This window comes from Symsagittifera roscoffensis, chromosome 4 (assembly GCF_963678635.1).
Source record: "Symsagittifera roscoffensis chromosome 4, txSymRosc1.1, whole genome shotgun sequence".
In the NCBI taxonomy this organism is placed as follows: Eukaryota; Metazoa; Xenacoelomorpha; order Acoela; family Convolutidae; genus Symsagittifera; species Symsagittifera roscoffensis.
Window position 1 is genome coordinate 56,491,021 of NC_087065.1, and position 12,553 is coordinate 56,503,573.

Here is a 12,553-nt window from a genome sequence, read left to right on the forward strand (position 1 = left end):
CCAAATTTTTTTTCGTGCAATTCGTTTTTCCAAATTTCGGGATTAATTGGCTGATTTTTGGTTCTAGCTGTTTGATTAATACGTGGTATGAACTACTGGATGACTTGGCGAACAAAATTATATGAACATCATAGCTTTATCAAGCCCAGTAAAATTAATTAAAGTGCAACGATGTCCTACGTAGCCGCAGAAAGCTTTTTACCGTGCAATGCAATGTCCTAAAATTTGTGCAAATGGTCAACATATGCCCTTATTATTGAATAAAATGGCCCTATACCGACAAGTTTCCGATTATAACCTTTCCAAAGACATTTTTTCAAGAGTCTTTGAGCTTATTTCAGTCAGTCTTTTGTATAGGTCATGGTGATATATTTTTTTTCAGGAAGGGTCTTGAAACTGGTTCAGGCTCAGTTAATTTTTTCGCGTTTTGATTTCTGATTTCTTTTTTATTTGAGCTCTTTTTTTCACGAGGACCGTAAACTCGACTGTAGAACAGCAAAAGATCTAAGGCCACAAAAACGTGATCGATATCTAAGTTTGAAAATGAAATTCAATCATCAGGTTTCCCACGAAATAAAATTTTAATTAATGATCTAGTTTTCTCAAATTGGTTTAGTTTATCAAAAAAGAATCAATCAGAAATTCCAAGAGCTTTAAGATCATATTTTTTTCTGGGAAGGTCGAAAGTTTTTGTTTTTTTTTCTGTTTACTTGCGTTCATTGGCGCTGTCTGTTAGCTATGTTTTGCTGAAGAAAGCTAGGCGTTTACGCATATTTAGAAACTGCCCAGTAGTTTTCGCCTAATTTATAATTTTCAATAGAAAAGGTCGACCCAAAATACCCATTTTCAATGTACAGTTGTTTTTGAAGTGAATTTGCAAAAACTAGCTCTAATTGAATTTTTACCGAGTTCTGAGCGTCTTTTTTATTTATATATTTTTATTTCATTGCGAGCGCAAGCGATTTGTAATCGGGAACTAGACTTTTCCCCGTAGCATCTTTAGGTACACTTAAATTTAATAAAGTGGTAAAGGGCGTGCTTTTTCATCATAAGGAATGGAGTTCGAATTCCGGACTGACCATGTTTTTTTTCTATATGCTTGATGCAATTGATGTTTTTCTTGCTGAGAAAACGAACTGTTTGCATATCGTTTGTCTTCTTTTTTTATTGACTTAGTTTTCAATTCATGGGATTTTCTTCTGTTGTAAAGAATTTTACTTGAATTGGATTTGTTTTCTTTTTTTAAATGAGCGAACTCTGATTTTGAAAATGTTCCTTTTCAATTTTTTTGGTTGAACGATTCCGGCCAAAGTGTCAATGGATTGGTCGTCTCATAACGCGCAACCTGAAGAGTCTTTTATGCTTTTGTACATTTCAGGAGGGCGGGTTGTAAAAACTTCGAGTTTTCAAATTTAGGAGATCAAAATTTTCCATGGCTACGATAATTTTTATGGTAAGTAATATTATGATTATAAGTGAAAGGATCAGCTTAATTTCTGAACTCTCCAAACTTATATTAACATGTTATTTTTCATTCGCAGTATGGATGCTGCTTTCATGTGTTTCAGGAAGCAACTGGGACGACTCAGATGACGAGGAAAAATCAGCTGTTAAAAGTTGCAAAGGCGACGCTTCATCTGTAATTTCACCGTCTCCCATTTACCAAGCAGACGGAATCGTTATGCAGAAAACCTCTTCGATAAATGTTATGTTCGAGAGAAATTTAGATTATCAGAACCTTCCATTTTCAGCTTTGATTCTGGTGATGTTTCAAACGATATTAATGAATATTTTGGAAAAGATAAAAACTGAGTCTGTCGTGAATCAGTTGTCTGGTGATTACGCTGCAATTATGGTCCAAAAAGAGCCACGAGACATAGACGTAGTGGCCATTGGAAGTGGCCGTGGTCACCTAGACTCGAATGAATGGCCTCCTATCTACCTTGGAACAGTTTTACATGATTGTCACTCAATTGTAATTGCTCGTCGCTCTTTTCTCAGGTATCTGTACATTGAGCTTACGAAACATTTGGAAGGTATAGAGCCCCAGGATTCGATCTTCAAACCAAAGCCAGATGAAAATGGCAGATGGTCGCTCAAAGATTCAGTGACATTTCACGCGATGATGTCACGGGCTCCTTGTGGAGCCGCAGCTTCCGAGCAATCAAGCGCTGCTGAAATTAAAGAAGAATCATTAATATCTCACAGTTCTTCTCCAGATAGAAAACTTTCGAGATCCGAAAGACTACGAATACTATTGGAAAAAGGGAATGGAAAAAGGAGTCAAAAAGCACCGAGCGTTTTTGAAGGTAGAGAAGTAGCCGGGTGTTTTAATGTAATGATTTGTTTTTGGTATTAAGTGTAATTAACGTAATGAGTGAGTACTTTTTCTAAGTCTTGGTGATTTTTGTAGTCTTGTTTTGCTCACGCTCAATTTTGATTTTTTGCGGTTTGACTTTTGAATTCCTCTTAAGTCACTCCATGTGCTTTGTTAGAAGGAAGGCAAACTCCTCTATCTGACAGCAAAAATGTAAATGTCACGAAAAGCCTGAACGACTTCTCATTTCGAAAATGGAGTTTAATCATCCGATTTCCCAGCGAAGTAAAAACTTTACCTATTAATCCAGTTTTCTTAAATTGGGTTAATTGGCTCTTTTTCCTTCTCCCGCCTGTGGAATTTCCTAAGTAATTTTTTGTTCACATTTTTTTATTGATTTTATTGGTACAAAATTATGTGTGCGGACTTTTTAGGCCATGGCAAACATATTTGGTCTTCATATTTAACTTTGTTAAACCAACCGTTAGGCCAGAAAATGGATGTTTTCTTTCTATTTCCTTGCGTTCATTAGTCTTTTCAACTGCCAGTTGGTTATGTTTTACACTTGCAAACAGAAGAGGTGTAGGATTTTCTCGATGGGAGGTGCATATTTTCAAAACTGGCGACAATTTTGGAAGAAGTCAAAACCGTTTTTGAATTTTTTTTGACAGAAATAGCGTGATCTGGCTCTGCTTACAAACGCTTGTGTTATTGCGCTTGCGATTAGCAAGCGTTATGTAATCGGCGTATTGTCTTTTTTACAGGCAAACAATTTTCTAAAAGAATCACCGAATCTTTGCTCAAACTGTATTTTTTGTCAGCAACTGACATATTATGAGTATGTCAGTTTTTTAAATACCCGTTCTATTTAAAATTTATTTCTATATGCTTGCGAATCTTTTTTTATTTTTCAAGTCTTTTTTACTTATTTTTGTTTGCCCTTTAACGCATTCTTTTGCAAAATAAGGTATCACAAACAATCATCGAAATAGGTCGAGTGATATATCATTTCAAATCACTTTCAATCATGATTCGAACGAAATTAAATAAATTTTTCTCAATTTTCTCAAAATAAAAATCGTCGAGGAACACTAGTTCAAAGTTTTTGATTTTTGGTGCAATTTTGAGCGTATAAGGTGAGTGAGTAGTCTTACTTTGTTTTCAACTAAAATTTTTACCACAACTAATTATCGAAATAAAGTTAATTATATTGCAAATTAAAGCCCTTTCAATCCTGATTTGAACGACCTTAAAATATTTCAGAAAGTTGTCCCAATGTCGAGAAAAACTGATTTCAAATTTTTAAAATTTTATTTCACTTCCGAGCGAGCAAGTGCATTATAGATGGTTAAGTCGGAAACTTGAGAACAAAAAACTTCAATAAATTGACAATTAAAAATGGGGAGGAATTCTGTTCTCCACGCAAATTCAGGTACCGCAAACAATCATCGGAATGGGTCGAGTGATATATCATTTTAACGCCCTTTCATTCGTGATTCAAATGGCATTAAAATTAAAAAAAATTCTCCCAGTGACGAGAAAGACTGGTTTGATTTTTTGAAAGGTGAACCTTAACTCTATGAAAATTTGATTGAAGACCTGTAATTAGAAATAATAAAAAAACGTTTATTTTGTTTTTTATTCGTTTTTCAAAATCATCCAATTTGCGAATATGTTTAAGTGTTAGGCCTTCGTTCAGTTTTTTTCATCACATTACTGCATAAAAACGACTAATTTGAAATAAAAACGTAATTTTCGAAGTTTTTTCAGTCTACGGTCGGAACATTTTGTGCTACTTGCACAGCAATCGGCTATCCTTTTAAAAAATTCTTGAGCAGCCTTGGTTAAATGGGTAGGACGCTTGGCTTTTAACACTAAATTCGTGAGTTCGAATCCGACTTTGGTTTTGGCTGGAGGATTTTTTTCACCGGTTTTTCTAGCTCTGTGTTTCGTACTAGCCCTGCTTTTCACTAAAAACAGGTCTAGTACGTTATAATTAATTTTTGTAGCAGATATAAGCCGTATGGATCGAACGGTTCCTAGCTGCTAACTCCTTAAATCCTGTAGAAAAAATTAATGGCATTAAATAAAATTCAGGACATCTGGAGAGCTACAAGTTAAAGCGCAGTTGTAAAATAGTTCAACGACAGACCCTTCCTGTTATGCAGTCTTCGTTGAAAAAGCTGCTTCTTTGCCTCTGGAAAGGTTTATTCCACTGTTACCCAGCCTTTTCGATTCGATTAGTAAATTACGGTGAGTAACGATATTACTTTACGGAAGGGTTCATCGGTACTTTCCGGAAGGCTTCATTTCCTCTCGCTATATGAGTTGTTCATTCGATGATTAAGAGTAATGAATGTAGTGAGGAGCGTAGTTTTTTTTCAGGAAAAAGTCTTGAAATTTGTTCACGCTCAGTTTTGATTTTTCGCGGTTTGACTTGTGATTTCGTTTTAAGGTCAGTGCATTTCCATTGGAAGGCAAACTCACTATCGGACGGCAAAAGTATTAAGGTCACAAAGACATGGTCGACTTTTGATTTTGAAAATGGAAATAAATTATCAGATTTCCCAGCAAAATAAAAGTTTTACGCATTGATCCAGTTTTATCAGTTTGGGTTAATTTAATAAAAAAGTGTCCATCAAAGAACTTTAAGGCCATCTATTGTTTTTCTTCGAAATTCAAAAATTGAAGACCTTTGAAAACAACAAGTCATTTATTTTTCAGTTTCCGTGCCTTCAGAACTCTTATACAACTGTTAGTTGGCTATGTTTTTATTATATCTCTTTTCGTTTTCTTGTTTTGTATTTACGAGAAGTATCGTTTTTCTGCCTTTTTCGCGGTTTTTTTAAATATCGCGAAATAACCATTTGTTTACGTGTCTTCTTTTTGAAGAGAATTTTTAAAAGTCGACTTTTTGGTTCTGTTTGTTTAATTCGTCCATTAACGCTCTTAATTTGCAATTATGGACGTACCGTACTTACATTTTGAGAAAAAAACGTCAATCATTTTGCACATTATATTTAATATTGGCACAAATGTGTTTGGTGGTGGCTCGGCGAGCGACATGACTTTCTTATTGTTTCAGAAGATATAACCTTCAAGAGCGGTGACAGCAAAACTAATCTCAAATCTCTATCGTGTTCTGACAAGATCCTCCGTTGGAACTACCTGGGGTGGGAGGGATCACTGTTGGGATGTTTGATAAACCCAATTTTTATGTCCAGTATAAATTTTGAGGAAGAATTTGTATCTGAAGAGAATTTGAAGCGCTCTCTAGTAAAGAGAAGTTTTCAGAGCATAACTTCCGAAATTGTTCAATATATTCCGATGCAGTTCAGAAATGCGCCTGTTTTACAGGTTGGTAACATAAGAGCTAAAATTGAATGTTCATAAATCATTGTCCCTAACTGATCATCAATATTTGGCAGAGACTGATTTTCAGTGCGTTATGTTTTGAAGAGTCACGAACGTAGTGAATACTCTTATATAGGTCTTGGTGATTTTTTTCAGTAGTCTTGATTATTTTCACGCTCAAATTAGATTTTCGCGGTTTGATTTTCAATGAATTTTCGAGTTCAGCTCATTTTTTTTGTTGAAATGAAGGCAAACGCCACTATCGATCAGCAAAGTTGTAAAGGTCACGAATAACGTGATCGACTTGTAGATTTGAAAGTAGATTTAAATTTCAGATTTCCCAGCGGAATAAAAGTTTTTTTATTGATCCAATTTTCTCAAATAGAATTTATGTTATCAATAAAGAATCAATCAAAAGTTGTTTTTGAAATTCAAAGTGCTTTAAGGCCATTATTTTTTCGAAATTCAAAAGTTGAACTGTTTAATAAAAACAATTCTGTATTTTTTTCTTTTTCCTTGCATTTATGACTCTTTCAACTGTCTGTTCGCTATGTTTTTTCAAAGAAAGCGCCTTGTATAGGAATAATTACTCAATAGATACTTTTACATCCACAATTTAAATTTCCAAAAAGACACTTTGCATGATTTGATGGCATCAGTTCCGAACCCAAAACAAAAAGTTAGTGTCATCTATCCTCTTTAATTTTGCTGAGATTATTTTGAGGTCCATTATTTTTGAGATAATGAAATGCTGTGATAAAAAGTTTCGGATAATTTTTTTTGATTTCAGCTGAATAGAATTAATTCTGAAGATAGCATATTGAACGCGGCGGACCCGAATGTGTGGAGGAGAAATGACTCAACGGCCGCTCTCTCGCTTAATTGGTGCTTCCATGACCATCTTCCAGAACTAATAGAACCCCTTAGAGGCCAAGTATCTCATTTATCGCCCTTTAAACTACCGGCATTCAAAGGTCAATCTAGACTATGCAAGAAGGCGTTTTTGAGCAGATTCACGAAACACACTCAGTTATTGCAGAGTAGCAAAGTTCCGGACAGTTACAGAGGTGCAAAGAAGATTGCGTTGGCTGCTTTTGGACATTATGCAATTGCTAGGAAGGGTTTTATCGCCAGTTTTGAACCATCACAAGGTGTAATATTGCAGCAGACACAAGAAAAGAAACTCTTTGTTAATTTCTAGATTATTTAGCGAATTGTAAACTATTGTAAAGAGCTATTTTTTTTATTTTCTCCTTCATTTGTGGTTGATGAAATTTTCTCTCATAATACTTGTCAAAAATATCTCATATTCAGAATTATTATTTCAATAGGGAGTGAAATCTGCAATCAAATTTGTTTTAGATTGTTAAATGTTAACTTTGTAAAATGAATGAACCTGCCAAAGTAGACGAAACATTTTCAAATGGCACCGAAAAATTTGGAGGTGACGTAAAAAAAGACGACCAGAAAGAAAATGTAGCCAGTGATAAAATCTGCGAAACGCCGGGTTGTGGAAAACCTGCTCCTCTGCAGTGTCCGAAATGTCGAGAAATGAAAATAGAAACATCTAATTTTTGCTCCCAGACTTGTTTTAAGTCATACTACGCAATTCATAAGCAGTTGCATGTGAAACCTCTGGGAACTAGTGCTTCCAATGCGCACAGTAACAGTGCAGATGTGCTGATGAATTACCCAACGTTTAAGCAGACAGGTACTTTGCTGCCGTACAAACAGACCCCAATGAGGGGTGTACCCAGGAGTATAGAGAGACCTGACTACGCGGACGACCCTAGAGGAACTCCACATTCGGAACTGACTTCGAAACGGAGTGGTCAGATTCTGATTTTAAACGAGGAGGAAATTGCAGGTACGCATTACCTAATAAATATGGCCTTTGGGGAGGTTTATAATCATACTATATTATATGTATAGTAAATGCATTTTGAAGCAATTTCACGCTGCTCTATTTAGAGGCGATAAACATTGTGAAGACTTATAGAGGTCATGATGATTTTGGACCAAGTGAACAATTTCCCCCTAAATCAATTTAGGAAGGAGATTGGTTTCCAATCAATCAGATTTGACTACCTGCAAAAGCCTTACGGTTTAAGTTTGTCATTTAATTTTGGGAAAGAAAATGTTCAATTTGTCCATTATAGGGGGGAGATAGAGGCCCCCTGCTGATAATACTGAGTAAACCCCGTTCTAGGGGCAGTTTTTGGTACGGAGAACCGAGCAAAATTCCCGTGTCCGGTTTCAGCGGGCAGTTTTTAATCATTGCGGAGAACCAAAAAAAACTCCTAATGTGCCCAGTTATATTGGCAAGTTGAGCCATTTTGCGGCTGAAAGGGGGTTGTCTTTTCTCCTTGGGCTATTTCCTTTCTAAATCAATTTAGTTGCCAGAATGTTCAATTGGCTTAAAAAATACTATTCAGCCGATCAGATTTGAGCATAGTATATGAAGTCCTTACTGCTTGAATTCGCCATTTAATTTTAGGGGGAATAATGTTGACTTGGTCTATTTAGGGGGGATTGGGAATTGTACACATGGGCCATGATTTTTTCAAGAAGAGTTTTAAAATTTAATCATTCTCAAATCAGATTTTTTGCTGTTTGACTTTTTTCAAGTTCAGTTCATTTCCTTTGTTAAAAGGAAGGCAAACTCCACTATCGATCATCAAAAATGTAAAGGTCGCGAGAAACGGGAGCGTCTTCTGCAGTGCTGATTTAAATTATCTGGTCAAAACAACCAGAAGTTGAAACGCGTTTTCTCAAATTGGGTAGAGATAAGACAAAAAATAAATTATGAGAACCAAAGTTGCCTAGAGTTTTACCAGAATTATTATGATGCAAATTATTTTGCGAATTTTAGGACTAAAATTTTACCCCAAAACTGGGTCGTTTTGGCTTATTTAGTCAATCAAAAACTACGCTGAATCCAATCAGTCAATTGATGAGCAAACTTTCTCAAAGTGAGCCTCTTGTACAGCCCAACCAAGTTTCGGAAGAGATCACTTTTAAAAGTCTTCATAAATGATTATATTTTTGTATCACCCAAAAAATGTCATTTTTACTATATAAAATTCCAATTCTTTGCTTGAAAACAAACTTTTAACGTTTTGCGCAAATTCTTCTAAAACTTTGTTGGACTGTATAAGATGCTTACTTTGATATAGCTTGCTCATCAATTGAGGAAGCTCATCATTTGAGGAAAATGCGTTTCTAGTTTTATTCATTTTGTCCGTATAATTTAAATCAGCACTAGTTTCGAAAGTGAATTTACAATTTCAGGTTTCCCAATTGACTAAAAAGTTACTCAAATGGGATTGGTTTTATCAAACAAGTGTCAGTCATAAATTTTTGTAGAAATTTGAAAAGCTTAAAGGCCAAATACTTTTTTCTTCGAAACTCGAAAGTTTTGAAAGAATATTTGAAAAACAAGTCAACATATTTTTTTTGTTAACTTTCGTTCATTTAATCTTTTTCAACTCTGCTGGTTATGTTTATCGTTATACGTCGTGTCACAGTAACTAATTGATATCCACTGATGGCCAATTATTGATGTTTCCAAATTTTTAAAGAAGAGGCCCAATATTCGTTTAGTGTGACATCTAAATTCGGCAAGCATATTGGCATATTTGACACTAGTTTACCGCACCTTTTTGCGGCCGACCGATTCATAAATTTTTCCAAAGACGGCTTTGACGCCAATTTGTACTTGTTCTGAGGGTGGAGTGTGTTGAAATAAAACGACACTTTTTTGGTCAGCTCCTTCAAAACTGGACGAACAAGGGCAGAAAATTTCTACATAGTAGGGTCATTGCAGTGTTTTAATAAAATTCGGAAAATTATTTTGGTTAAAAAAATGTTGATAAACGAAGTGAAGTTCTTTAGTTATTTAAGTCGTGTTTTTTTTCAGGAAAGAGTCTTAAATTTTCTTCGTACTCATTTTTGTTTGTACTTGTGATACATCTGGTTTTTATTCAGGGGTGAAAAAGGCTTGCGAGCTGGGCCGGGAGGTTCTCGAAATAGGCGCCAAACTAGTACGAGCAGGAGTCACAACCGACGAAATAGACAGAGCCGTACATGAGGCATGTATTCAACGAGAGTGCTACCCTTCACCGCTTAACTACTACACCTTCCCGAAATCATGCTGCACATCAGTGAATGAAGTCGTTTGTCACGGGATCCCGGATTTGAGACCCCTGCAAGATGGAGATATAATCAATATTGACATAAGCGTATACCATAAAGGCTACCATGGAGACCTAAATGAAACATACTTTGTGGGAAAACCAGACATGGAGAGTTTAAGACTGGTAACTACAGCTTATGAGTGCCTGGATTTTGCCATCAAATCGTGCAAACCAGGTATGCGATATAGAGACGTGGGTGCAATTATACAGAAGCATGCTCAGGCGAATAAATGTAGTGTGGTGCGGACTTACTGTGGCCATGGCATCCATCATTTGTTCCATTGTGCACCCACTATTCCCCACTACGCGAAGAACAAAGCAATCGGAGTAATGAAGCCAGGACACTGTTTCACAATTGAGCCCATGATCAATGCAGGCAAATTTCACGTAAGTTTTGCAATATTATCAATAATTTATATCGATGCGCAATTGGTAGTGCTGATTAATTTAAATACGCTATTTGAAAAAATTGCAAAAGATTGTCAATTTGTTGATAATAGATAATTTTCGAGATGTTCTAAATTGGATTTTACGGAATAAGAGGGTGGGTACGAAATAAAGTGTTGTACAAGTGTAATTTTCGAATAGCCTAAATGGAGTACTTGATGATTTCTATGTCTTGCATAGTGTATGCTCAATCGGTTGAATATAATTTGATGGTTGTTTGTTTAGGATGAAATGTGGCCCGATAATTGGACATCGGTGACTTGCGACGGCAAAAGGTCTGCTCAGTTTGAACAGACTTTACTTGTAACTGAAACAGGAGTAGAAATACTTACAAAGAGACCAGAAGGCCTCACTCCGGCTCATTTCATTCAGCAGTTGAAAGACTTCGGAACGGAACCGTACGAATCGGTGAAATGATAAAAAAGTTGATGTTTGATGAGCCCTTGTTCCCTAGAGCATTCGATTCCCTTGCGAATTCATTTGAATTGATTGATGTTTGAGATAAATTAAAAAATTAATTCTTTCCTTAATAGTTTTTCATGTCCGTAGTTTATATCGATAGTGTTTTTGTTATGCGCGAAAGCAAAGGATACAACAGTGATTCCTTCGGACGTTTGCAAACTGTCTAATTACTAAATGCCACTAGTGCACAAGTCAATGATCTTTGTAAATTGAATAATCACTGTAAGATAGGTTTGTAAAGGCATTTTCTTTGTCTTCCGTATATGAATTTTTAAATGTCAAGCAACGCGGTGAAAAGACTCGTAAAGGCCTTGTTATTTAATTATTTTTTCAAAAAAATGTCTTAAAAGGTTCAGTTTTGACTTTCAGCGGTTTGACATTGATTTTTTCGAGTAAATTTGCAAATTCATCGCTTAAAGGGGACAAATTACGAATGAATTTATTTTTTTTTGGAATGTAGATTTTAATATTTGGATTTTTCAGCGAAATAAAAAAAAATATGTCTTTTCCAGTTTTCTAATTTTCGAATTTAATAGTTGTTTTTCGTGTTTTGGTTAATAGTTGTTTTCCGGCCAATTGCATGATGGTAAGATGTGCGATATGAAGAAGAACTCTGCTCACCGTGCTATTTTTAATGTATAAATGGTTTTTCAAAATTGGTGTTCTAATATGGGGGGTATAGAGACATGATATTCAGAAATTATTCAAAAAAAAATGATATCAAAATTACCTTTTGACTTAGTTTTCTCTAGTTTTTTTTTGCTCTATGAAAAAAAAAACATGTCAAATTAGCTTGCATAAATTAGTGCTGATCAAAGTTGCAAAATTTCAGTATCTGTGTACTGGTCTATTTCTAATTCTGTTTGGCAATTTTAAAACATATGTTTCAATAACATGTGTTTTATCCGATCTCTAGTTGGCTGATTTCTTGAATTTTGGGAGATGTATTGGTCTAGCTGTGAAAACTATTGACCACAAGGCTGGAGATCGGGGTTCGAATCCCGAGCGTAAAATGTTTTTTATTGTTGAAGGATTATTTAGTTTCTTGCTTTTTCCCATGTTTTTGATTGCATTTGCGAAGTGCAGCTTCGCCTGTCTAATAATTTAGATAAAACTACGATGTTTTAAGCTGAAAGACAAAACTTGGAAGTTGCTAAAACTTGGATAAATTGTTGTTTGTCTTAAGATATTAGTCTGTAATGCTTTGATTTTGATTTAGGTGCAATTTTTTCTGTTCCTGTGTTTCAAATCAGTTTTCTTTTTTTTTTGCTCAATTTATTTTCCTAATTGGTCGTTTGACCCTAAGTTTCTTGGGAAGCTGGCTTTTCAAATTCATTTTTAGAACAAGTAATGCTCAAATTGTTTCCCAATGCCAGAAGTTGAAACTGCGGGAATTTTCTCTTCAAAAATTGCCGGTATTATACTTTCGTGATCAGCCGGAGGTACTAGATGTTTTTGCTAGAAGTTGAATAAGCAGAATTCGGCGAATGAAAATATCATTCAGTGCTTTTATCTTAGTCTCATGTCGGTTTAAACTGATTTTTCAAAAATGAAATTTGAGTTCCAAAATTTTTTAAATGAAAGTTGGGGAAAGGTGAAAGAAACATCCAGACAGCGTAGATTCTGGGAAAGTTCTCTGAAAAGCTTGCATGGCGGCCTGCTGTAGTTCAACGACCAATTATTGAGCCTACTGTCAGTAGCTAGTATTTTAGAGCTGTCAGTGGCTAGGACAGCTTAGAACCTAGTTGTACACTCCAACTAGGTTTTCTTTAGCTGG

At 35.4% G+C, this 12,553-nt stretch overlaps 2 protein-coding genes across 2 annotated transcripts in view; both read left to right on the plus strand.

Moving 5' to 3' along the window:
• Positions 1–6,936, plus strand: part of LOC134844447 (double-stranded RNA-specific adenosine deaminase-like) — a 296,612-nt gene extending 289,676 nt beyond the window's left edge. The window contains exons 5-7 of the mRNA XM_063861142.1: positions 1,569–2,309; positions 5,403–5,674; positions 6,462–6,936. Coding sequence (XP_063717212.1) covers positions 1,569–2,309; positions 5,403–5,674; positions 6,462–6,872 — 1,424 coding nt within the window. The 3' untranslated portion in view covers positions 6,873–6,936. The remainder of the gene's footprint in view (positions 1–1,568; positions 2,310–5,402; positions 5,675–6,461) is intronic.
• A 100-nt stretch (positions 6,937–7,036) lies between these two features.
• LOC134844450 (methionine aminopeptidase 1-like) lies at positions 7,037–10,844 on the plus strand. Its single transcript, XM_063861145.1, has 3 exons — positions 7,037–7,538; positions 9,659–10,254; positions 10,540–10,844. Exons 1-3 carry the CDS (start codon positions 7,058–7,060, stop codon positions 10,729–10,731), a joined length of 1,269 nt encoding a protein of 422 aa, XP_063717215.1. The 5' UTR covers positions 7,037–7,057; the 3' UTR covers positions 10,732–10,844.
• Positions 10,845–12,553: the final 1,709 nt, after the last annotated feature.

Excerpts from the sequence above, each read along its gene's own strand:
- LOC134844450 (XM_063861145.1), top strand. The coding sequence starts at position 7,058 with ATGAATGAACCTGCCAAAGTAGACGAAACATTTTCAAATGGCACCGAA. Across the intron at positions 7,539-9,658 it reads AAACGAGGAGGAAATTGCAG|GGGTGAAAAAGGCTTGCGAG; the intron begins GTACGCATTACC and ends GTTTTTATTCAG. Across the intron at positions 10,255-10,539 it reads TCAATGCAGGCAAATTTCAC|GATGAAATGTGGCCCGATAA; the intron begins GTAAGTTTTGCA and ends TTGTTTGTTTAG.